We start from the raw sequence: 27,273 nt of genomic DNA on the forward strand, positions 1-27,273 counted from the left end.
GTTCTGAACCCCACACAAGCTCCATAAATTTCATCCCTCCATACCAGGTGACTGCTGGAGGGATTATGGTCACCTTCCTACACATATTCTAGTCATGTCCCTGCATTCATCCATTCTGGATAGCAGTCTGGATGACCATCAGTCCTGCAATTCCAGAGAACCCAGCTCAGTGCTTGCTGGGCCTATTCGCTGGAGAGCAAGACCCCCCCCCCCTCCCACCCACTAATGTGCAGGCCAACACAACTCTTACAATTAGCTGCAAGAAGGTGCAATCCCTCTCTGCAACAAAGTACAGTCCTCCCTGCAACAGATATGTGGCTGAAGCACAACGGAGATAAATCCTAATCAGAATAAGTGAGGTCTGACTTCCACCTGGAATTTATAGAAATACCAAGCAGCCTGGAGTCCATTCTTGGATGTTCACTCAGCAGAAGCTGCCCCACACCCAGCACAGCAACTCACCCACAGTGCATGAAGGCAATGACGTGACCACTAGTGTGTAGGGCTTTCCCCTATCTGTCCCCAAGTGTAACTAATCTGCAGAAACCTAGAACAAACAAATCGTCTCAACCCCTTGACCCATGTTGCTCCCAGCACCAGCAAAGTCATGGCATCAAACCTGGATGTATCAATACAGTCCTCCAATGAGCACCATGCAATCAAAATAGATAGTGACTTTATAAAATATACATGCATGATATATTTTTGAGAATTCAATAACAAAAAAAGTGTAACTGTACATTCATCAGTTCACGTGTGTAACACAGCAAAATATATAAACATTTGTAATTTATTTAACAAATCAGATACCAGAAAAAATTTCAATGCTCCAAATATGTACTGCAACACGTGAATGGTGTCATCTCCCATTTATTTATCTATAAGAGGTCTTCAGTGCATTAACACATCAATGAGTCAAAGCAATCAGTTGTGTTGACCCGCTTTTGTAGTTAGTTTCTAATTATTGTACTTACATCCAGCCAAACAAAGCTCTAATACATAAACTATACAGACTGCATTACATTTTATCAACTGTCCAACTACTTTTGCGCACAATGAAAGAAAAGCAGTTCAGTCATTTGTCTTTATGAGGCAACAGCATAAAAAGACACACCATTATCAAAGCATAATCTGTAAAGCTAGAATTCTTGCACAAAACTCCATCCTCCCAGCTGTAACTACTTAAATGTTCTTTCTTTGCAACTAGTCAAGTTAAAGTTCTCAGTATAGTACAGGATACAAACTTAAATGCAAACAAAAATCTGTCCTAATCTTTTCTAAATTCTTGTTTTGCAATTATTGCTTTCAGACATACAGTAAAATATTTCTATTTTTCATTTTCACCCCGAGAAATGCATTTATATAGACAAATTAACAAAAAAAGGTAAGCATCTGTATTAACATTTTTATACAATTTGAATCTTTATGAATAGCTACCAAAATATAAAAATATTGTTCATAGTGTACCAAATGCACAAGTCTTTTTCTGTCTTCTTCCTGTATTTCATTATGATTTGCTGAAATACAGTTTCCTGGGATCCACATCAGGATTCTGTTTTTAAAAAGGGGTAAAATTATTAAAGTGTAAAACTATTTGATGTATAGTACTTTTTAATGGTATAACTATCAAATCAAAACACTGGTAGTCCTATATGGCAGAAAAACAGGATATGATCTTTTCAATACATTGAACAAACACGAGGTTACCCTTTAAGAAGTCTTCTGCATCATTTTTCTAAACAATGATGTACATAAGAAACATGAAATGAGAAAATTCAATTTGGCCCATCAAGACCGTTCCTTTCATGGATTATGTACAATCTGTTTTATCATGGACTCTTCCAACACAGTTTTTTATTTCAAATCACTTGGGTTTATCAAGCTTGGAGGTGTTAGCATTGGGGATTGGATTGCTTTTACCTGAAGGCTTTCAGTGGCACCGTCAAACACTGTGAAGTCAGTTCAGATACATGGGGCTCGATGTTACCAGGGCTGCGGGTTCGCGGCGGGGGGGCTATTGGGCGCGTAGGTAACGCGCCCGGTGAAATCAGTCTGCCACCCGCGCGATCGCAGCCCAATTGGATCCACTTACCTGCTCCTCCGGGTTCCCCGCTGCTGATCTGCGCGTCGGGCGGGCTGCGCATGCGCAGTAAGATCTGTCAGCTGAAGGAGCTCTATTTAAAGGGGCAGTCCTCCACTGACAGATGCTGCAACACATAGAAAAAATTACAGCATGGAGCAACCCAGGGGGAAGGCTGCTCCCAGTTTAATGATGCCTCACTCCAGGTATCAATAGATGGGGTGAGGAGGAGGGGGAGGACAGAGATCTTCCCCCCGGCGGACGGGAGGAAGCGGCCTGCCTCTGCCACCAGGAAGGCCTGGCTCGAGGTGGCAGAGGAGGTCACCTGCACCACCAACATATCACGCACCTGCATACAGTGCAGGAGGCGCTCCAATGACCTCAGTAGGTCAGCCAAAGTGAGTACACTTACTCATTCCCCTACACTCCATCAGCCACATCACCGCCCCCACCCCACACCTCCTTCTGCACTGCCAACACTACTCTGTCACATCACCCCTCATACCCACTCAAACCTCATCCTCATCTTACCTGCACTTACTCACCTCGCCAGTACTCAACCCGCCACTACCACTCAACCTAATCCTCATACAATCTCATGGCTCTATCTCATACTCACCCTCTCGTGCATCTCTTTCACGGTCAGCCTCACTCAACCTGCCACTACCTGTGCTGCAGCCACAGGGCATGCATCACATATGTGCAGTAGGAAGCGTAAGGCAAACGTGTCGTGAGCATGAAGGGGATGCACAAGGGTGTTTGAGGGTTTGTCATGGTTGTTACTTATATTGAATTTCTGACCAACTCACATTACATATTATATTGGTACCACTACTGCCATGTCTTTGCGAATCTTGTCTGGTTTGTGCAATAATGCCCTTTCCTGAGGATCACCATGAAGACCCACACCTGATGCCACCCATTGTGTCACTGCAGAGTGGGCGTAGGTGTATTTGCAGGGCTCTTTTGTGCAGACGGCTGAGAGACGTCGGCGATGTCCCCTGTGGCACCCTGGAAGGATGCGGAGGAGAAGTTGTTGAGGGCAGTGGTGACTTTGACAGTGACAGGTAAGAAGATGGTGCTCGGGCCAGCTGGGAGCAGCTTGGCATGAAGGAGGCTGCAGATGTCCACGACTACATGTCGAGTGACTCTGAGCCTCTGTGTGCACTGCTGCTCAGAGAGGTCCAGGAAGCTGAGCCTCGGTCTGTGGACCCTGTGGCGAGGGTAGTGCCCTCTGCGATGCATCTCTCTCTGCGGTAGCCCTCCCTCCTGCTGTGCAGGTGGATGTGACACAGCACTGTGTTGTGGAGCTCCACGTGTCAGAGGTGGACGGCGTGGCCGGCGAGGCTGGTGATGCTGTTCGCCCTCCGAGGAGGTCATGACTGCAGCTACGGCGGCCCCCATCCGGAAGATGTACATCTGAGGGGGTCCGCAAGGTAGGTACATGTCTCTGGACCCCGGGGTAAGTGTGCAAGTTGGTGACTTTGATTGTCAGGAGGAGGGTGGTGGAGGCCAAACTTTGTTCCAAGTGACAGAGTGGCCTCCTGCAATGAGTGAGGGTCTCCCCCCTCACCACCTGTCGAATGGACCTTTGCAGCTGCCACAGGCTGACAGCTGCAACACGTCCATTTGAACTGGGAGTGTTTCCCCCAGTATGGGAAACAGTCCCAGTTTGCTATAAAATCCTACCCCTCCTCACATAATCCCTTAATCAGGTCAGTTAATGACCTGAACAAGCAAGATAAATACTTTCAAGTGGCATCCCGCTGGCTTTAATTGCCTGCGGGATTCCCACCAGCGGGGGCTGCGCGCGCACGCCGGCGCGTCAGTGGGGAACCTGGAAGTGGGCGGGTTGGAGCTGGGCTCCGGTCCCGCTCCGGGATTCTCCGATTTTCGGAGCCCCCCCCCGCCAGGAACGCACCTGATAGCGGGTGCTAAAATGATGCCCATGAAATCTTACTCTAGTCTGCCTCAACAATGTAACTTAGTTTCAAACTTAGAACAGCATCTCATGCTGTGCTAATATGATAGTTTCCATTTCCCACACCTGCCATCCTTGTAGCTTCTCTGAATGAGATGGTTGTTTTAGCACTGACTTAGAGTCCATTTTTATCTTGTGGGCTCACAACCACTAGGAATTGGGTTTAGATTTCTCAAATATATTTTATATAATAGCCTTACAGGAAACAGAGATGAGATTTTCATCCCTGAGCTGGATTCAAATCCAGGCGCCCAAGAAGGAGAACAACGTGCTAACCCACTGAGCCACACAGTGTCCCACCCAACTCATTTAATCTCCTGAGGAAAAAAATCTGCAAAATTACTCGCTGCCTCCCCATGAAAAGTAAATCAAGTTACATTAAATCCCTAACATGGAAAGGTCAAAATCAGTTATGCCAGTGATGTATGTGTCTTGGGCACAAATGCTGAAATTTTTTTCGAACATTAGTGCATACTTTGTCATGCTCTCCCCCTTCCAGTTTACAGTAGAGTGCCAGAAAATATTTACTTACTAACTGTTTTCATCTTTCATTCGCCCACTCTGCTTTCTTTATTTCCTGAGCTTCACTATTCTCCCTTTTTTGCCACACCGTGCCATCTATCTCTTTGCTTGCATTTCTCTTTCTCCCCATTCACTTCCAACTTGTTTCTTTCCTGTTACTTGCTCAGTCTCTTTGAAGTTCTCTGTGTTACCACTCCACCAATCTTATTTGCTTCTCTGCTCTCTCTCACACACAACGCTGCCTAGCCTGAACAGAGGCCTGCACATACACTGAAAACGTAATATATCACTGAGCATAAGACCATAAGAGATAGGAGCAGGAGTAGGCCATTCGGCCCCTCGAGCCTGCTCTGACATTCAATGAGACCATGGCTGATCTGATTTTTACCTCAACTCCACTTTCCCGCCCTTTCCCCATATCCTTTGACTCCCTTGCTGATCAAAAATTTGTCTAACTCAGCCTTGAATGTATTCAATGACTCAGCCTCCATAGCTTTTTGGGGTAAAGAATTCCAAAGATTCACGACCCTCTGGGAGAGGAAATTCCTCCTCATTTCCGAATTAAACGGGCGACCCCTTATTCTGAGACTATGCCCCCTAGTTTTAGATTCCCCCATGAGGGTAACATCCTCTCAGCATCTACCCTATCGAGTCCCCTCAGAATCTTGTATGTATGCACGAGCACCGATGTACAAATGCTGGTGTATTAAGCTATAAATTATTTTTACTTCTAAGAAAATGGACTCGTGCAAACACAGGTTTTTATTCACAAATACAGGACTGAAAATAAACAGGCAGTATAATCAGAATACATTAGGGAATGGTGGATTACAGCATATATACTACTTCTGGCTAACATAATTCATAGGCTAACATTACTAGATAGTCCATTGAGTCTTGCTGTATATCTTCTACTTATATCAAAAATATTGACACGTAGTACTAGGACAGCACAAATCCTGAAAGACAGAATCTCATCAAACTAGCACTGATTTCCATCTGCCTATTGCTAAAATGCAACTATTATTCAAGTGTCAAAATATCTGGTAGATTTTGTACGTCAGGATTATTTTCATTATCTGTGTATATTTTGAATTCTGAAACTTTATTTGTAATGCCACTTGCATTAATATAGGAAAACTATCAGTTTATCCATCAACACCTACCAAGCATGTTCCGGTTGAAACAAAGAAACATAGAAAATAGGAGCAGGAGTAGGCCATTTGGCACTTCGAGCCTGCTCCGCTACTCAATATGATCATGGCTGATCCTCTAACTCAATACCATATTCCTGCTCTCTCCACATACCCCTTGATGCCTTTTGTGTCGAGAAATGTATCTAGCTCCTTCTTAAATATATTCAGTGACTTGGCCTCCACAGCCTTCTGTGGTAGAGAATTCCACAGGTTCACCACCGTCTGAGTGAAGAAATTTCTCCTCATCTCAGTCCTAAATGTCCTACCCTGTATCCTGAGACTGTGACCCCTCGTTCTTGACTCCCCCCCAGCCAGGGGAAACATCATCCCTGCATCCAGTCTGTTTAGCCCTGTCCCATTATTATTTTTACAGATAACTGGACTTGCTATAATTGGCCCTGATTATCTCCCATTCTTATGCTACCACATATATAAAGTTAAGACAAAAAAGCACTTTGAAAGTAGGGTTTGAATTTGGGAACTCAAGTTTGGCTGTGGAATGTGCTGTGAATTTACATCCATCAGAGCTGACAGACAATTAGATCCAGACTGGCATATATTTGCAACAATCACCTATTATCTTCCAACTTAAAAGTAAATCATGAAGGTTATATATAAAATATTGTGATTTTATGTTGCAATTCATTGTTATAATGATTTCACCATTATACCCTTATGTTAGAAGTAGTGATTTTTAAAATGAATACATAAACATGTAATTTAAAGACTAAAGATCATACCTGCACTCGAAACTACGCAGGTCTTCCTGCATTTGTCTTCAGTGTCAAAACGATTTGCATTTCCATTGCAGCCGCCATACCAAAACTGTGCACAAGCATTGGCTTGTTTGTCATAATACCATTTAATTATATAATCACGACATGTCCCTTGGTCTAAACGGAGGTGACAGAGAGGATCTAGAAAAAAATGTAAATAGCAAAGTTGCATCGTAGGTTGAAAAAAATAATTTGCACAGTCAACTATAAGAATTCATTTACTGAAATAATTAAGATACGTTTGAAAAATAATTATTTAGCAATGAAAATTTATTGTAGATTTTAAAGTTGGAATCATAATGTTTTATAAAATTCAAATAAGTTAAACTGAAAATACTTTTGTAGTTACTGTAATTCTGCAACTTTTAAAATGAGAGAGTAATTTTTGTTTAGAGATATACTGATTTTTTTTCATAACTTAGCTTAGAATGCAACCCCCAAAGCAGAAAATTGTACAACCAGCAGGGCTCTAAAATATGTAAAAATTCTTCTTTCTTTTTCTCTTTCGTTCTATAATTTTGATCCATTGGTTTACTCCAGAACTGTTTTTCTCAGAAATAATTAGTGGACTTTTTTTGTGTGTGGGGGATGGGTGGGGAGTATTAAGGTGGCTGTGGAACTTTCCCATCTACTGTCAAAGAAAGACTTGCATTTATATAGACCTCGTCACATCTCTCAGAAATGTATCAAGTGCAGTGACTTTTGTTATGTAGGCAAACTTGGCAGACACTTTATTTATAGTAACATACCAAACAGCAATGAGATGAATCTGCCTTTTTGGTGGTATTGGTTGAGGAAAAATGTTATCCAGGAACACGTGTTTTCTGGTGCAGAGTAAAGCTCTCTCTAATTAGGTTAACAATGCCCAATCTCAAAGAGATCTTCTTGCTGTGCTGCTGCAATACTCATACCAGCCTTCTTTGTGCCTTCTGACATCTCTAAGTGAAGCTGCCAATTAATTGCTGAATGATTGCAATTTTGTACTGTGGAGTTATACCCAATAATGAAACCTCTGAGGCTATCCCAAATCTATTGAACTAAGATCCTTCAATTATTTTAGTAGTCTGTGCTGAAATTCAAAGCCATCTCAGAGGTAAAAGGACTGTGTTCTAATCTACTGAGGCACTCAATTTCTCTATTTATCAGACATTATCCATCAATTATGCTACAGATAGAAAATAAAGATCCTACCTGAAACTGGAATTTTTACTGTTGGGGAGATTGACAACGTGGATTCTTTCACTGGCTTAACAGGTTGTGAGTGTGGACCTGAAACGTGTTTACTGATTGACAGATAACTATTGCCCTTTGAATTAGATGAAGGGGTTACAAGTTTCAGGTACTCTTCTTCCTCATAATCATAATCTACTTCTGGATTTGGGTTCACCTGCATAACATGAAACATCAACAATTGATTATATATTTGAAGAAAACATTTCAATTACAATCAATATTATTGTTGCTAATAATTTCATTATTTATTTTGGTCTTATTTTTTATCTAATCCTCAATCTTAGCTGATTTACTTAAGTTTTTAGTCATGACTTGATAGATTTAAGACATACACAATTCTACTTTCTGAACAGGGGAATGTTGATGAATAATGTATACCAATATAAAATAAATTCTTATGAAGAGTTTATAAAATCAACTGATACCTGTTCATTGATCTTGGGAGTTTTTCCTACATTGATGGATCCAGATGAAGATGGTCTAGGTTTTGTAGCACTTAATTCAATTTGGCTTCTGGTATGTGTAGAACTTTGAACTACTGAATATAATGGTCTTCTGCTTGTTATTACTCCATTTGTAACTCGATTGTAAATCAAAGCACCATTTTCATCTTCACAGAACTGTCTGACCAATTTCAACTCGAGAGCTAAAAATGGGAAAAAGGAAAAACATAATTTTTTTTTGTAATTCCCATTGTATTCCTTCCCTTTTTTCATGAAAGCCACTTAACCCTGTAACAGTCCCTTTCAGCCAGCACAGCCACAGTCATAATCGCCGCAACTGTCACACTACTCCATGACCGGCAATTGGAGGACACACAAACAGTAGGATGATTGACCATTCGTTTTTGTTGCCTGAGATGAAAAGCAACACTTTAGCGAGTTGCCCCACCCAGTGACTTGGCCAAGACTTAAGCAAACTTAGCTAACAAATTTCTAAAACTAACATTTTTAATAATATGGTAAACATTAAAACATTTGTGGAGTAATTACAACTGGAGAAACATATTCACAAAAGTTAGTATATTTCAGTAACCTAACTGGCCCTATATCTCAATTTCTCCTCCCTGCTTAGCCCAAGCTATCCCCCCTCCAATCATATTATCCATATCGGTTGGAAGTCAATATCATCCAATTTGACCTCTCTACAGATGCCACTCCATTGCTGACTAAGTAGGAGATGTCTTTGAGTGATGTAAGAGGGACTTCCTCTAAGTTTTGCACATGCACATACCTGATTTGGCAAAGACGAGGAAAACTATGCCTTTATAAGTAGCTCTAATGGAATTGAGACTATACTTCAAGCTTGATCTTCAGTTTGGGAGTCCAATACTATAGCATCATCACTACTGACTTCTTAACTAAGCAATAATTTGTTCTATTTACCTTGTTTCCATCTAATTGTGCACATAGTAAAGTTTTCTTCTGAGCACCTTTATAGTTGGAAAAAACATCAAGTGGTGACACAACAGACATGGCACAAACCTGCAAGAGTATTGAAATCATCAATGAGGTACATGTGTTCGGTATCAGGATCTGAAGCAATTAGGTTTAGTTCACGTAAGAATTCTGCTTGGGTTGGGTCTGTGGTATTTACAATACCAATTGCAAACATCTCAATGTTTGCAGCATGAGCCTCGCGTACAGCAACATCCAGTTTAACAGTCTCCCTTCTGTCTGCCTGTCCATCTGTTAATACTATAGCAAACTTCTTCACACCAGGCCGAGCTCCATAGAATCCCTCCTGCGTTGCTTTGCGGATAGCGGTTCCTGTGTACGTGCCTTCTCCCATGTATTGCATTTTCCTAATTGCCTGTTTGACATCTTGCTGTGTCAAGTATCGACTTAGACCAAACTCTAATCGTACTTCCAAGCTGTAGAGCACAAGACCAATTCGGGTGGCATTTCTCCCAACTGTTACTTTGTCAACAAGTGCAGTGACAAAATCTTTTATGATTTCAAAGTTATCTGGTCCCACACTTTCTGAGCTATCAATCACAAAGACAAGTTCCATTGGCCTTTCTTTACATTTAATTCCGCAACCTGTCAAGAAAATGAAATCAATAACGTATTGATTATAAACATGTACAGATATTGTTTAAACAGTGCTAGTATATCAAAGTTTTACTTAAAATATTATAGAAGTAAACTAGACTTGTTGATAATTAGGGTGGTGCTTTTAGAAATACTGTAGACTAATGTTCGCACTGAACAATTTCCATAAATAGTGGACCAAAAAGATCAGTTATTTGTTGATTACTGAAAGCCAGTCAACAATTTGCATAATAGAACTGACCATAAATGTTTCAGTTAATTTAAATCAAGTATATTTATCATAACTGCAGTTTAGAAATATTTGCAGGCACACAAGAATACTTCTGGAATTAAGTATCTAGGAAGTGAAATCTGGAACAAAATGTTAAGTTTCTATTCAGTCACCTGGTAAGGCTTATCTTCAATATATGGGATTACTAACTAGAATTGTTTAGGAGTACAAGTATAGTACTATGAAAACATAAAATAATTAGTAGGCCAGAAGATGACAGACAGGTAACTTACCACAGATTTCCTTTATCATTCTGATGATGTCCTCCCTCTAATTATATTTTTGCAAATGAAATATGAAAATAATGAATATATTTGCATACTATTTTCTTTTGTTAAAAATCAGGCATGCCTGTAAATATTAGTCATATATGCCAGGAATAGAAAATTTATGGAGTGATAATATTTTAACATAACCTCTGAACTCAGACATATGTTAATATTGCTGGGAAAACTGTACATGGAAAATTACAAGATGTAAAAATATTCACAAGTCACTCTTTGAACCAAATTTTAAAAAAAAATCGCATGTGAATTTTGGGATAATGAAAAATGAAGAATGGCAATGTTGGGAAACTGAATACTTTCCTTCTTTCTACACACTTGTAACATTACATACTTATAGGTGGGGTGTAGCATGCGTTAGGTGCCCTCCAGCAATACATTTCATTGTTGAGCTATTTAATGGAGGCAGAGTGGAGGGTATTTTAATCTGCATCTGACCAGTGCTATACCTCACTTGGGAGTATTTAATGCTGACAACAGGCGTGAAAAATATTTTATTATAAAATACCAACACCCCTCTGATCGATGAGCACGAGATCCAAAATAAATAAAAAGATGAATAAGGTCATCATCAGGTTTCATGATTTTTTGATCATTTTTCCACAAAAAGGATTTGGAAAAAAGACTATTAAATGTTGTGTTTCAAAGCAAAGTGTATTCATAAGTTTAAAAAAAGGCATTGAGATGATAGGTGGTTAATATGCTAATGAAGTTGTTTCCCCCCCAAAACTGCAAACAATCAGCAATTCATTGCGTTGGGAAGTCTCTGGTCCTGGGCACTAGTCAGGGTGTTTGACAGGCCTTCCTTTTCGGCCATGAACAGAGGGAGATAATAAAACAGAAACATAGACAGGCAATCAGGTGCAGCAATGGTTACAAAATCAGTCAAGTCCAGCAAAGGCTGCAAGGTTAGAATGCAGGGTTCTAGTTAAAAATGATTTTGTTGAAATCAAACATAACCTGCTGATGTGGAGAAACGTGGCGTTTTCATTATTTTATATTGTTATGTGAAAACAAGTTGTACCAATTGAACTAAGTTAATCTGGACATAACTATTGTGCTGCATGTTCACTCGCTATGAAATAAAGCAGCTTAATGATTTGTGTCTGGTCTCATCTCACCAACTGTTTGCTCAGTCTGCCTTCAGAGTGATTGAAAAAAAACATATGTATGAATGTTACAAATATCCAATGCAGATCACAAGGGGATATATTTGTTACATTGCTGGGTTACACTATTGTAGTTAGATATTGGGTAGTATGGGCACAACCATAAATGTAAAATGCTCAGACCGCTTACAGAAGTGTCTAGCACCACTGTATGTGAGAGAATAGCTAAGGCAAGACCCTAAAATTGTAACGATTGTGCATTACCAACATAGACTAATCTGTTCTCAAATATCACCTCTGGTTTATTTTTTTGTGGACAACTCCAGAAAGGCAGTATTTATTGCCCCAGAGGGTATTTGGAATTAACCAGGCTAGTACAGGTAGGAGTAGCAGGTTCCCTTCCCTGAAGAACATTAGTGATCCATTGGATTTTAATAACAATACACTATTTTCTAGCACTAGCCCACAAATTACCAATTTCACAACTTGTTGTAGTGGGATTTGAACTTGCAACCTATGGGCTGCCAGTCCAGTATCATAACCAACGGGCCAACGTACTTGTATGCTGAGTACTCAGCTTACCGAGTGTGCAGCATTCATGTACAGTATCTACACAGTACTAGTTATGAGCAAATAATATTTTGCCCAGTATGCAGTATACTGCAATTTTGTTCTAAGGTTAAAGGTAGGCCCTGAATTTCTTTGAGGGTTCCGCTGGACTCGAGCTGTAACTTCGGCAGGGAGTCTGATGCCATCCAGCGGAAAATGGCATAAGACCCAGTTGCACCAGGTCCCTGCCATTTCTAGAATTTTCCAGGCTGCCTTATAAGAGAAGTGGCTTGGACCCCTGAAGAATGTAATAATAAAAAAAATTGGCATTGGCCCCCTTACATAGGAGGCAGAGGGAGGGTCCGTAAGCTCTGGAGGTGGCCTGGGCAGCCCTCGTCCCCCACAAGGTGGCCCGGCTCTGGATTTTCTGGGTGCATAGGGTAGGTGGGTGCTGCAGTGGCCCAACTGCCTGCTGGCCCAATGCAAATTAGGTGCCCTCCTGCTGACTGGGCAAACTCCGAAGAGGTCAGTACTGGAGGGCACCAGTGGGCATGAACCCCGTGTAACTGCTGGCATCATGGACTGCCGATTTTTGGCGCTCATGGCTATTTTATAATCTTCACTGGATTTGTAATTCACTTTTCCTGGTAACCACAATTAGTTTATATAATTAAAAATTATATGTTACATACATAATTATATAAATATGTGTGAAAGTAATGGTTACTCACTGTTAAGCCAGGTTCACCTTTTACTCCAGGTCTACCCTAAGCAATTGAAGTAGTTGTAAAAATAGATAGAATAAACACAAATAATGTAACAAGAAGAAGATAATGTCATGAACTACTTTACCACATTACCTATGATTATAATTGTAACATAATATTGCAAAGACGATTTTAACCCGGGGCAGGATCAGTGCGGGGTGGGGGGGCGGGGAGCTGACACCTGCGGCGCACCTGGAATAAGAAATCGGAGCAAGGCCCGGCCACCATGTAGCAGCCGGACTCCAGCGGGAATGACAAGACGGCATGGTCTCACGTGGCAGGAGACCACCACTGGGAACCCGAGGGAATGGTCCTTGGTATAAGATAAGTGGTTACGAGGGTGGGGGGGGGGGGGGGGTGGGGGTTCCGGAGGCGATCGCGATCGAGGGAAGGGAGGTCCAAGGTTTCCTTTTGGACCCCAGAAGAGCACTTCTGCTTCTCCTAACCCACATGGAAACCTAAAAAAAACAAAACTACTTGCCTTAGTGTGCCTCTTCTGGCCCCGCTCTTGCTTGCTGCCAGTTTTCACAGGTGGCTCTGGCATTGGCTTCACTGCTGCGATCGGCAGTTAAAATCGCATCGCACCCCAACATTTAAATATTGTTAAGACCCCCAAGACCCCCATCTACCTGTGGTGGGTGGTTCGGATGCAGCTGGAAATCTGACAGTTAAAATGGCGCCGGATGAACCCCTATCATTCACTTGTCTTTCAGGTGCCTGTCATGGGACTTTACAATTTGCACCTAGATACCTTCCTACTTCCTGACCTCCAATGAAAGTTGGTATTGGAAATCCCACCTTTCGTGTGTACTCTTTTTCTCCCTTCTGCATTTACAAACAAACTCACCAAGATGAGTAAATAAAAATTGTTTCCCAAAAATCTATTCCAAAAATACATTATTAATAATATTTTCAGCAATATTGGAATCTTTAATAAAGTAATACATTACTAAAAAGTAAAATAAATATTGCAGCAAAAAAACATACAAAGCTTGTTCCCATTTAAGAACTCTACTTCACTTGATGCTTCCCGTGAGCCATTTCAAATGAAGGATAAAAGACCAGTTGTGCCACAAATGCCAGGAAACCCTGCCCCAAAAAATGCCCGTCCGAATTTTCCTATGCCCCTTCTGACTGAGACTGTGACCGCGTGCCCTGAACCCACCCCACCACATGTAAACCCACACAGGAGAGGCGGTGGCAATGGTTAACCGCTGCCAGCAGCGAGAAGTTGGGCAGGAAATCATCACCAACTATGTCCAGTCAATATGAGACAGTCCATTCCCAGAGAATCTAATTCCGTTGATAACAATTTGCATGGCCCAGTGCTAATCATCATTCAAACTAGCAATTCATTTCTCCATTCTATTAGGGAAAGGGCCATTCCAAATTTTATCAACAAATAAAAAGAGAACTGGAGTCATCCATAAAAAATTACACAAGCACACCAAAATGCAAAAGATTTCCAGGTTTTCGCTTCACTAAGTCCCATTCCTGTTTCTTTTCACCACATCTACCATTTGTGTCTAAAACACTTCTTGCAGAAGCTTAACCTCTTATTGCTACATGGTTCTCCCTGAGGGTCAGGAGATGGATGGCTGGGTGAGTTCCGATGGAGCCTTCAAGCACTGAGGTGACACTTGTCTCAGTGATGCTGATGTCCTTGAAGGACCCACTTCTGGTTGCATCTTTTTTGCGCTTGCAATGACTGCTGAGCCCAGGCTGAAAGCTCCTTCTTGTGCTGACAATAAAGGAGCTGGAAGGATGTAGTCTCATTGTTTTATCATGAGAGAACGAGATGTCTTGCCTTCCTGGCAGCTCTCTGGTGCAGTGCAGGAGCTCCTTTGGCCTACTGAAGGACAACCCAACAGCCCCAGTGAAGTCCTGAAAGCCCTGAGCTATGCTCCTATTAAGTGTGTCTCGCAAGGAATGTATGGAAGCAGTTAGCTGCCACTCTGGAAGCCACGACTGCCCTCTGAGCCTCTTCCTGATGCACTGTTGCCACAAACATCTCCTGGACTGCCACACTCTCCAGTGTGCTCTGCATAGCCTGGCATACCTCCTGCATTGTGTTGCAGATGCAGGCAATGGACTCTTCCACCTTAATCACCATTTCCACCACATGTGTGAAAACCATCTCCACTGCCAGCACATGATATCAATGCTCCCTGATCAGTTGACTCTTGAAAACTGGGCCCCTAACATTCAAGTCCCTGGGTTCCTCAGGCGAGGGCAACTATTTCTCAACTCTCCAGGGAGACATGGCTAGCTCCTCTGCATGGGTGGGTAGAAGTCCTGCCTTGCTGCATTTCCACTGGGTGGAGGAAAATCCAGCCCAATTTTTGTAAGGCTTGCGCATCCAATTTTCAATCCTTCTGTGTCTGTGCAGTCAACATAGCTCCTCGGAAATCCTATCCCTTTGTTTCATTTCCCACTCCATTGTGTTCTCAATCTTACCCCGGCAAGTAGTGGCAAGCAGAGGTTAGGAATTCTCCCCCACTCCCAAGGGGAGAGTGAAAATCAAAAGGAAGTGTTGTGCGAATCATCACACTGGTGCTGGCTAAAGAGTAGTGTTGGTGGAGCTCCAGGGACAGGTCATTACTCCAAAATCAAGGTTGATGCATGGGCTAGAAAAACCCAACTCCAGAAAGTGGAGAGATAGAAAATAAGCTTAAAAATTAAAGGGAAATGTATCCTCCCCTTCCTGCCTATGTTAATTTTTTCATACTACTTTTGGCTTCACATTGGTTTCTCCAGTTCAACACACCTGCTGTAGCCTGCACTGCAATGCATTATAACACAGTAGAAGATTTAAGCACCTTTTCAGAAAACCTGAAAGAAGTCCCGTACAAACTTGGACATATGTAATTGAATGAAATACATCTTTCAATATAAATACCAAATGCTACACTATTGGTATAAAGAACTGATTGCTACGACTTTTCACTTTCAGTGAAATGTTAGTATGAAACTAACGTACTTGAAAACATGTTAGCAAAAAAGATTTACTAGGATGATACCAGAACTGAGAGGTTATACCTATCAGGAAAGATTGAGGAGGCTGGGGCTCTTATCTCTAGAAAAGAGAAGACTGAGGAGTGACCTGATAGAGGTCTTTAAGATTATGAAAGAGTTTGATAGGGTAGATGTAGAGAAGTTTCCACTTACAGGGAAGACCAGAACTAGAGGCCATAAATATAAGATAGTCGCTAATAAATCCAATAGGGAATTCAGGAGAAACTTCTTTACCCAGGGAGTGGTTAGAATGTGGAACTCGCTATCACAAGTAGTTGAAGTGAATAGTATAGATGCATTTAAGGGGAAGCTAGGTAAACACATGAAGGAGAAAGGAATAGAAGGATATGTTGATAGGGTTAGATGAAGTAGGGAGGGAGGAGGCTTGTGTGGAGCACAAACACCAGCAGAGGCCTGTTGGGTTGAATGGTCTGTTTCTGTGCTGTACATTCTATGAAACAACAAAAATAATTAATTCAATACAGAAACAATTCTTCACTTACAGTTGCCCCAGAAGAACCAGAATCACCCACATCTCCTTTACTTCCCCTCTGTCCTCTTTCGCCTGCCAGACCACGGTCACCCTATAACATAAAGTAAAACATAATGTTGATTTCAAGATCATCTGCTTCGATTCTACATTTCAAAGTAATGAATTACAATATATCAGCTAAATTTAACTGTCTTTTTTATTTAAGTTAGACATTATATTATTAGAAATAGCTAAAAGATCTACATTTTCCAGGAAAATTCTTTTTCATAAGAATATAAAATATCAGGAGTGAGAAAAGGCTATTTATTTCACCAAGCCGACTCCAACCAGAGTTCATGTGAGATTATCTTATCATGGAGTCCTCTCCCCTAATCAACCATCACCTGTTGATCCCCTACTTTAAGGAACAAGGGGCTAGAAGTTGGGCTGTGTAGCGTCCGTTCTTCTGGCACTACATGGCCTCTTGAAGTGCCATAATGGCATCTTGGCTGTGCACGCACGTTTCTAGTGTGATGTGGGCTGGACGCCATCTTGGTATAGGTATTAGTGCATACGCAAAGAGCAAAGCTGGCAGTGTGTAAAGTAAGGAGAAAATGTATACAATCAGTGTGCAACACTGATTTAAAGTGATAGACACATTTTGGAACTTAATGCTCAACTCCACGCACAGTCTTAACCATGACCATCTGAACATGTCTTAGAGTACCTGGAGGACCCCCCTACCAGCGCTGTTTAAAGGGACCATGCAGGATTTACAGGTTAGTTGCTTTTGGCTGCTGATGCATTTGTAACTGTTTTCGGAGGTCTCCTATACTTGAATACTAAGACGAGGGGACATAGTCTAACATTTAGAGCCAGGTCGTGCAGAAGTGAAGTTAGGAAATGCTTCTACACACAAAGCGTGGGAAAAGTTTGGAACACTCTTCTGCATACGGCAACTGATGCTAGCTCAATTGTGATTTCTAAATCTGAGATTGATCGATTTCTATGAACCAACGCTATTAAGGGATATGGGGCTAAGGCGGATATATGGGGCCTGATTTTAACAGGCCTGCGGGTTTCCGGCGGGTTGGGTTTCGGGTGCGTGGCCTCCGCGCCCGGTGAAATTAGTGGGTTGCCCACGCGATTGTAGCAGGCAATCCACTAATTGGAGCCACTTACCTGCTCCTCCGGGGTCCGCACTGCTGGTCTGCGCGTCGGTCGGGCTGCGCATGCGCAGTACGATCTGTCAGCTGGAGGCTCTCTAGTTAAAGGGGCAGTCCTCCACTGACAGATGCTGCAACCAATGGAACAAATTACAGCATGGAGCAGCCCAGGGGGAAGGCTGCTCCCAGTTTAATGATGCCTCACCCCAGGTATCATCAGATGGGGTGAGGAGGAGGGGGAGGACAGAGATCTTCCACCCGGCGGGCGGGGGGAAGCGGCCTGCCTCCGCCACCAAGAAGGCCTGGCTCGAGGTGGCAGAGGGGGTCACCTGCGCCACCAATATATCGCCCACCTGCATACAGTGCAGGAGGCACTCCAATGACCGCAGTAGGTCAGCCACAGTGAGAACACGTAGTCTTTCCCCTACACTCCGTCTGCCACAACACTGCCCCCACCCCACATCTCCTTCGGCACCGCCAACACTACTCTGTCACATCACCCTTCATACCCACTCAAACCCCATCCTCATCTTACCTGCACCTACTCACCTCGCCAGTACTCACCCCGCCACTAACACGCAACCCAAACCTCATACAATCTCATGGCTCTATCCCATACTCACCCTCTCGTGCATCTCCCTCACGGCCAGCCTCACTCAACCTGCCACCACCTGTGCTGCAGCCACAGGGCATGCATCACATATGTGCAGTAGGCAGCGTAAGGCAAACGTGTCGTGAGCATGAAGGGGATGCACAAGGGTGTCTGAGGGTTTGCCATGGGTGTTACCTATATTGAATTTCAGAGCAACAAACATCACACATTATATTGGCACCACCACTGCCATGTCTCCGCGAATCCTGTCTGTTGTGTCCACGTGTCAGAGGTGGACGGCGTGGATGGCGAGGCTGGTGATGCTGTTCGCCCTCCGAGGGGGTCATGACTGCAGCTACGGCGGCCCCCATCCGCAATATGTACATCTGAGGGGGTCCGCAAGGTAGGCACATGTCTCCGGACCCCGGGGTGAGTGTGCAGGTTGGTGACTTTGACCGTCAGGAGGGGGGTGGTGGAGGCCACACTTTGTCCCAAGCGACAGAGCGGCCTCCTGCAATGAGTGAGGGTCTCCCCCCCCACCTGTCAAATGGACCTTTGCAGCTGCCACAGGCTGACGGCTGCAACACGTCCAGTTCAACTAGGACTGTTTCCCCCAGTGTGTGAAACAGTCCCATGTTTCCCCAAAATCACACACAGTCCCTTAATCAGGTCAGTTAATGACCTGAACAAGCAAAATAAATAACCTCAAGTGGCATCCCGCTGGCTTTAATTGCCTGCGGGATTCCCACCAGCGGGGGCTGCGCACGTCATCGGGGAACCCGGAAGTGGTCGGGATCGTGGCGCGATCCGGTCACGTGACCGGATATCGGGATTTTCGGGGCCCCCCCGCTGGAAACCCACAGGAAACCAGACGGTAAAATCGAGCCCATGGAGTTAGGTCACAGGTCCACCATGATCTCATTGAATGGTGGAACAGGCTCGAGGGGCTAAATGCCACTGTCACTTGCTGCCTCCTGTTATGCGCCACCTTCTCCTGCAAGAAAGCGGGATGTGTATCTGGGTGATGTGCCTGTCATGGTTGAATAGCTGCCAGTTTGTATGGCCTATGAGTTGTGGATGAGCGGCTTGCAACAGTAGTAATGTGTAAGGGTGAGAGTAAGCATCTGATTGGCAGAGTTGAGTACTGATGGAAAGAGTTTGTTGGTAGGTGGGTGATGGGGGGTGTAGTGTGTGGAGCAGTGGATGCGGCGAGTGGTGCAGTTGGTAAGAGATGCCACTTGACAGTTGACCTCACTCACCTTGACCACTCGTGTCAAAGCATTGAACTTCTTCCTGCACTGTATCCATGTTCGTGGTGCTATGCGCCTGGCATTGACTTCATTCCCCGCTGCCTCCTACTGCCTTTTGGGCATATGTCTGGAGGGCCTCTTGCCCCCCCCCCCCCCCCAACCTGCCCCCCTCCCCTCACCACTACGGATATAGGATGCCCCTCCTTCTGTCCACCTCTTGCGCCAAGGCCTCTAGTGCATCAGCAGAGAACCTTGGTGCACGCACTCTCACAGGCCTGGTACAAACTCAGATCGGCAGATTGGATGTGGGATTTGGTAGTGCGCAACCTTTATTCAATGTTTTAACATAACTCATCAGTTTGTAAGCATAGGGACGGGACCTGCATCTGTGTTTTACGTGTTCAATGTCTGATCTCTATTCAGACTCCATGCAGACAGCAGACTGTTATTTTTAGCAAATAACAGGTACCGGCTACCTTTAAAAGATTTTAAGAGACACCCTCCCTTTAAGAGACTGGGGCTCCCCCTGCTGATGGGAAGTGTGCATTTCCTTGAATCTTCATGTCAGGCCTGGGTTTTGACGCTGCTGATAGGTAAGTCCTCAGGTCAGACGAATGTCTCGTCCCGCCTGCGCAGGAAGCACCGGGCATGGGATAATCGCGGATCGCGATACCTGCACCCGATTATTGGCCTTGTTCAATTTAACCCCCAAGGAATCTAATCCTCTACCTTCCCTGAAAGAAAAAGTCAACCAGTGCTTTTACTATCTCTAGGAACAGGAGTCGGCTGTTCAGTCCCTCGAGCCTGTTACGCCATTCAATTAGATCATGGCTGATTTGTATCTCAACTCCATCTACCCACCTGGTTTCTGTAACCTTTAAGGCCCCTGCCTAACAAAAATCTATCAATCTCAGTTTTGAAATTTTCAAGTGACCTAGCCTCAACAACATTTTTTTGGGGGGAAAGAGTTCCAGATTTCCACTACCCTTTGCATGAAGAAGTGCTTTCTGACATCACCCCTAAACATCCTAGCTCTAATTTTAAGGTTATACCACCTTGTTCTGGACTCTCCCACCAGAGGAAATAGTTTCTCTCTATCTACCCTATCAAATCCTTTAATCATCTTAAACACCTCAATTAGAACAATTAGAATCTTCTATAGTCTATGCAAACTGTCCTCATAATTTAACCCTTTTAGCCCCGGTATCATTCTGGTGAATCTGCGCTGCAACCCCTCCAAGGCCAATATATCCTTCCTGAGATGTGGTGCCCAGAACTGAATGCAGTACTCCAGATGGGGTCTAACCAGAGCTCTGTACAGCTGTAACATAATTTCCACCCTTTTGCATTCCAGCCCTTTTGCGAGAAAGGCCAACATTCCATTAACCTTTTAAATTATTTTTTGTACCTGTCCATTAGCTTTTAGTGATTTCTGTAGTTTGACCCCTAAATCTCCCTGTCCATCCACAGTTCCTAGCTTCTCGTCATTTAGAAAATACTCTGATCTATCTTTCTTCGGTCCTAGGTGGACGATTTTACACTTTCCCACATTGAACTCCATCTGACACAGTTTTTCCCACTCACTTAATCTATCAATGTCCTTTTGCAACTTTCTGCTCCCATCTACACTATTTACTGTGCCACCTAACTTAGTTCCTTCATCCAAGTCATTTATAAATATAGTGAAAAGCTGAGGCCCCAGTACAGATCCCTGAGGGACACCAGTAGTCACATTTTGCCAATTTAAGTACATACCCATTATCCATACTCTGTCTCCCAATTCCCTATCCAAGCCAATAGGTTGCCTCCAATTCCATGCTCTCTCCTTTTTGTTAACAGTCTCTTATGTGGAACCTTGTCGAATGCCTTCTGTAAGTCCATGTAAATAACATCCATAAACACTCCATTATCTACCACATTAGTTACCTCTCAAAAAATTTAACTAGGTTCATACGAACATACGAATTAAGAGCAGGAGTAGGCCATTCGGCCCCTCGAGCCTGCTCTGCCATTTGATAAGATCATGGCTGATCTGATTGTGACCTCAACCCTACTTTCCCGTCTACCTACTATAACCTTTGACTCCCTTGTAAATCAGGAATCTATCTAACTCAGCCTTAAAAATATTCAAGGACCCTGCCTCCACTGCTCTCCGGGGAAGGCAGGTTGCAGAGCAGATAAAATTCTCGGTTCGCTAAACATGACTTGCCCTTTACAAATCCATGCTGGGTCTCTCAGCTCATATTTGTCTCAATGCTCAGTCACTTTGTCCCTAATAACAGATTCTAGTAACTTCCCCACAACTGACGTTAGGCCTATAATTTCCTAGTTTATCTCTCTTACTCTTCTTAAATAGTGGAGTGACATTGGCAATTTTCCAATCCAAGGGGATAATTCCTGAATCGAGGGAGTTTTGGAAGATCATGACTAATGCCTTAACAATTTCCTCACCTACTTCTTTTAACACCCTAGGGTGGAAACCATCGGGTCCCAGGGATTTGTCTATCTTTAATCTCATTAGTTTCTTCATCACCATTTTTTTTACTTATATTGAATCTAGTTAGTTCCTCCTCTTGATGTATTTTTAGTTTTCCTAGTATCTCTGGTATTTTATCCTCACCCTCTTCTGAGAAGACAGATACAAAGCAGCTATTTAGTAAGTCGACCATTTCCTGATTTCCAATTGCAATATAACCCTTATTTCCCCTTCTCAACATATATTGATTCAGCTCCCTCTTAAAGGTGCCAAGTGACCCTGAACCAATTACTTTAGTCTGTTCCACATATCCACTAACTGGAAAAAAAAATTATTTCTAATCTCTAATCTTGTAAAATTTCTACTCATATCTTCTGATGTGTTCATTGTCCAAATAAAATAGCTTTATATTATACCCTTATTTCTGCTTTTCATTATTTTAAAGACCTGTATGTCGACCCTCAGTTCTGAGCAATCAGCCATGTCCAGACTGAGGTTGATGCACCTGGACCAGCACTTTTATCTGGTAAGCATCTGAAGGCACCACAACCCAACCTGGGCTATCTACACGTGTAACACCATGGAAGCAAAGAGGGGAAGTCACACCAGAATTGATCACTTTAACATTTCAAGGTCTTTCCTCAGTTTTGTGTTGTGCTTCTGCTGGTCTTAGACTACCACCTGGTGTTGGTTAATATCAACCTGCTCTGCCGCAGAGTGAGGTCCATGATCTGGCACTACAACACCTTGCTCCTGGAGGATGAGCATGTTTGGCTTTCATTTGATTGCTTCTGAAGTGACTGGCAGAGGCAGAAGCAGAGCTTCAACTCTTTGAGGCAATGTCTGAATTTGTGTAATTGGCAAATGAAATTGTGCAATTGGCAAATGAATTTCAATATAGATAAGTGTGAGGTATTACGTTTTGGTAGGAAGAATAAAAGAGGCCACATACTGCTTGGATAATAAGAGTTTAAATGGGGTAGAGGAGTAGGGATCTGGAAGTACAGATACACAAATAACTAAAAGTAGCGATGCAGGTTAATAAGGCTATAAAAAAAAACCAAGCACTGGGGTTCATTTCTAGAGGGTTGGAATTTAAAAGCAGAGAAGTTATGTTAAACTTGTATAGAACCTTGGTTAGACCACACTTGGCAGAACTGTGAACAGTTCTGGGATCCATATTATAAAAAGGAAATAGAGGCATTGGAGAAGGTGCAAAAAAGATTTATTAGGATGATACCAGAACTGAGAGGTTATACCTATCAGGAAAGATTGAGCAGGCTGGGACTCTTTTCTCCAGAAAAGAGAAGATTGAGGGGTGATATGATAGAGGTCTTTAAGATTATGAAAGGGTTTGATAAGGTTGACATAGGGAAGATGTTTCAACTCGCGGGGGAGATCAGAACTAGGGCCATAAATGTAAGATCGTCACTAATAAATCCAATAGGGAATTCAGGAGAAACTTCTTTATCCAGAGAGTGGTTAGAATGTGGAACTTGCTATCACAAGGATTAGTTGAGGCGACTAGCACAGATGCATTTAAGGGGAAGCTCGATAAACACTTGAGGGTGAAAGGAACAGAAAGTTATGCTGTTAGGGTTATATGAAGTAGGAAAGGAACAGGCTCATGGTCGACTTACTAAATAGCTGCTTTGTATCTGTCTTCTCAGAAGAGGGTGAGGATAAAATACCAGAGATACTAGGAAAACTAAAAATACATCAAGAGGAGGAACTAACTAGATTCAATATAAGCAAAAAAAATGGTGATGGAGAAACTAATGAGATTAAAGATAGACAAATCCCCGGGACCCGATGGTTTCCACCCTAGGGTGTTAAAAGAAGTAGGTGAGGAAATTGTTAACACCGGCATGGACCTGTTGGGCTGAATGGCCTGTTTCTGTGCTGTACATTCTTTGTAATTCTATGTAATTCTATGTAGGGTCCTGTGGCTATCCAGGAAAATTCTCCAGCTGTCTGGTACTTCCCGAGTCCCAGATGGTGTCTGTACATCACTCATTCTGACTGGAATTTATCTCACAGATGTTTCACTCACAGGTTTTCTGTGGGAGAGGCTGTACTCCACCACAGGGGGGGGGGGGGGTATGCATCATCTCACAGGTAGCAGTGACCGTTTTTCCAACCTGCAGTGGGCTGCTGGAAGGGCAGGGCCTTGCTTGCCAGTAGATAGGTGGCAATTCTAGCCCATTGAACTAGAGGAATTAACACAAAGCAATAAATTGTCCACATACCTTAGGTCCCATAAGCCCTTCTCCTGGTGATCCACGAGGTCCTGGCAATCCTTGAACACCTTGGTCACCCTGTTAGGTAATAATGTTAGTTTCATTTCAGTATTCAACAATGCTATAACATTAACAACACCATCATTTTACTTCTAAAGATAAATTACAATGTATTATAGTTTATTATAAAATCATGAATTTGATACGAAACATTTAATTTTGTTTACATAGTTAAATTTTCTACATACCTTAGGTCCCTGAATGCCTTCACCTGGAGGGCCTTGAGGACCAGGCAGTCCTTGTCTCCCTGCTATTCCCTAAACAGTAAGGGAAGACTCAAATAAATCTGTTCCACATAACAATAATTAATACTTGCTGTACAATCGATTCACACATGTTCAACTGCAATTGTATTTGTGTGATTTGTTTATTTACTCAGATGTTTCCTTCCTGTTGGTGCCTCTCTTCTGAAATTTATTTTACTGATAGACCCCTATCTGAGATCAGGCAACTCAGCATACATCAGAGACCGATGCTAGGGCCATCCTAATGTGTATGGCTCCACTGTTCACTGGATAAATTCACTGAGCTATTGGAGAAGCGGATGTCGACAAGCTGAACTGAACTGTTGTTAGTGTTGGCATTTTGAGGCCGTGTCAGGGGTTGGGGGGAGGGGGAAAGGTGAGAGGAAGAGCTAAAAAGGGAAAACCACAAAAATAAAATAAAAGTATAAAACATTAGATTGTCTTCTTGTCCTGCATTAAGTGCAGCTCCTGTTAATTAATCATCAAGTAGCTTTGCTGACCACTGTCACTGTGAAGTTCATAGCCATGTCTGCTGTAGCCTCTTAGCTAGAGGGTCTGTCAATGCAAGAGATTTTAATGAGGAAATAAAGATAGAATGTAAACACAACTTACGGTACCTTCTGACCTTGAAATCCTTCTCCTGGAGGTCCGGCTACACCACTTGGCCCTCTTGCTCCTGGATCTCCCTAAAACATCAGTAAGATTTCAAACTCTGTTTTTCAGCAAAAAATACTGCATAATGAATGTGGAATACTTATAGTAATTATGATATCAATGTTTAAATGTGGTTAATTTTTGTTTTACAAGTTTAAGAAATTCAGTCACAGGGCTAGAAACTGGTTTTCTTACTAATGGGAGCATCCTTGATGACCCTGCCAATTTGTTTAGTGTAGGACTGGCTTCCAGTGATGATGATACCAGCAGTGGGAAGATAACCAGCAATAGACTAATCTGGGGTAGGAGAGGCTGCGACTTTCCTTGTGGGGCCTGGTGGACGATACTGGCTCCTTTTGGCCCCCCCAGAGGAAAGTTTTCCACTTACCTTGGAGGGTCTCTTTGTCCTCCCAACAGCTGCCGGCCTGCTTTCACCTGCGGACTCCCTGCTTGAGCCCGGATTAAAATGTAATCGGGATCCCATAGATGTAATGGGATTTTGATTTGCATAAATTTATGAGGCTCCCATCTGCTTCTGGCGACTACCTCAGCTAGCTAACTGCAGTGAGCAGTTAAAATGGTGGTCAGCAGAATTCCAGTGGAAACAGGGCGGTAAGCCATTTTAAAGGCCCCCCTTGGCCCGTTCTAAAATCTACCAATAATGTTTTTCCATAGTCATTTTAGTCCCAAAGTTTACTATGTGTGGTCGTACTCAGGAAATAAAAAGAGATAAATCTTATTTCCACTCTCCTTGACATTACGCCACAATTGATCGCAGGAGGGCAAGGAGCACACCACATAAAACATAAAATCACTTCGATACAACTCCCAATGTTTTCATTTTAATACTTTAGGAACAATGTTTTTTTTTGTTGAAGCTACTTACTTTGGTTAGTGATATTTAGAATGGTCTCGTAGCTTCAATGGCAAAACAGTAATTGTAACTTTTAATTAAGAGGATGCCTCTGTAATTACATGCAGCGAGTTAGATTTGTATAATTTGTCAGAAAAATACTAAAATAAATTATTTTCAATGATAAGAAACAAGTAGCTTCACATACCTTAGGTCCTGGGAAACCAATTCCTACAGGTCCCTGTTCACCTGTAGGGCCCAGAAGGCCTGGCAAGCCCTTTTAATTAGATCAACGTAAAATATATTTAGGTTTTCTCCACCAATAACCATTACATTTTCATTAAGAATTTATAAGTCTGCCAGATACACAAAAAAGTGATTTTTGATCTATTAAGAGAAGATAAATAAGAAACTTTTCAACTGGTCTAGCTTATAGAAGTAGGCTTTTTAAAGCAGCATGCAATGTTGAGTGGAATTTCTTTTTCTGTTTTTGAAGTAATTATGATATAAATGTTTAAATGTTGTTAATTTTTGCATTGCAAGCTTAAGACATTCAGTCACATTTATTCAGTAATTCAGTAAGTCACAATTCAGTAATCATTTATTTTTCGTAGTTATTATTAAAAGCTTTTAGGTTATGGTTATTGTACATTTTTCATCCATTCTGACATAAAACTGCCATAATATTAAAAGAAATTGTTATGAAAAATGGCAAAGATGTATGTGAACCAAAATTTAATTTTGTAATCAAGGGTTTCAATGCACAAATACTTACAGGTGGTCCTGGATAGCTGTCTCCTTTTTGTCCAAATGGCCCCAATGGCCCTGGGAAACCACGATCACCCTAACATTGAATCAGTCAGAAATAAAGAAAAATTATTTCACATACTAGATGGCAATAGCTTGCACATATTTTTGCTGTAAAATAAACCAAGCTTTGTATTCCAAGCTAATGGTCTTTTACAATCCAAGTGTAAGAAGGAATTTAAAAGTAGAATGAGAAAATCCCATACACCTGTTCCTTCTATAGGCCACATTCAATTTGCCCCAACATTGATTCTATTCACCCTCTTCAGGCTCCTGAGGATGGCAACTAACCATGGGTAAAAGTTCTAAAAAGGTGAGACTTGTGACTGACCTCCAAAGAAATTGTGCAGCACGTCAGGATATTAATTTGCCTTTACAACCTATAGTATTCAACCCTGACCAACTGCATTCCAAGGATAACATTTTCATGATTCCAGGAGCAGTGGAGCCATTGGCCTAGAAATTCGATGATGCCATGCTCATTTTCAGGCACACAATGGGTGCCTTAACAGCTAATATGGTGGGCGGGGCATGCATGGTGAAAGTGCACCACCCACCATATTGGTAAAGGCAGAAAAAGAGGCTTCCAGGACTGTGCCTGAATCAGGCGTTAGACCCTTT

At 42.5% G+C, this 27,273-nt stretch overlaps 1 protein-coding gene across 1 annotated transcript in view; it reads right to left on the reverse strand.

Moving 5' to 3' along the window:
• Positions 1–1,490: 1,490 nt before the first annotated feature.
• The window catches only part of col28a2a (collagen, type XXVIII, alpha 2a), a 125,598-nt gene continuing 99,815 nt past the window's right edge, over positions 1,491–27,273 (reverse strand). Inside the window, exons 23-35 of the mRNA XM_067986797.1 lie at positions 26,621–26,689; positions 26,054–26,122; positions 24,956–25,024; positions 24,282–24,350; positions 24,043–24,111; positions 16,341–16,421; positions 12,787–12,822; positions 10,347–10,383; positions 9,273–9,830; positions 8,214–8,434; positions 7,747–7,942; positions 6,520–6,696; positions 1,491–1,552 (exon numbers count right to left, since the gene is read on the reverse strand). Coding sequence (XP_067842898.1) covers positions 1,545–1,552; positions 6,520–6,696; positions 7,747–7,942; positions 8,214–8,434; positions 9,273–9,830; positions 10,347–10,383; positions 12,787–12,822; positions 16,341–16,421; positions 24,043–24,111; positions 24,282–24,350; positions 24,956–25,024; positions 26,054–26,122; positions 26,621–26,689 — 1,659 coding nt within the window. The 3' untranslated portion in view covers positions 1,491–1,544. The remainder of the gene's footprint in view (positions 1,553–6,519; positions 6,697–7,746; positions 7,943–8,213; positions 8,435–9,272; positions 9,831–10,346; positions 10,384–12,786; positions 12,823–16,340; positions 16,422–24,042; positions 24,112–24,281; positions 24,351–24,955; positions 25,025–26,053; positions 26,123–26,620; positions 26,690–27,273) is intronic.

Source organism: Heptranchias perlo, chromosome 7 (assembly GCF_035084215.1).
Source record: "Heptranchias perlo isolate sHepPer1 chromosome 7, sHepPer1.hap1, whole genome shotgun sequence".
Classification (NCBI taxonomy): Eukaryota; Metazoa; Chordata; class Chondrichthyes; order Hexanchiformes; family Hexanchidae; genus Heptranchias; species Heptranchias perlo.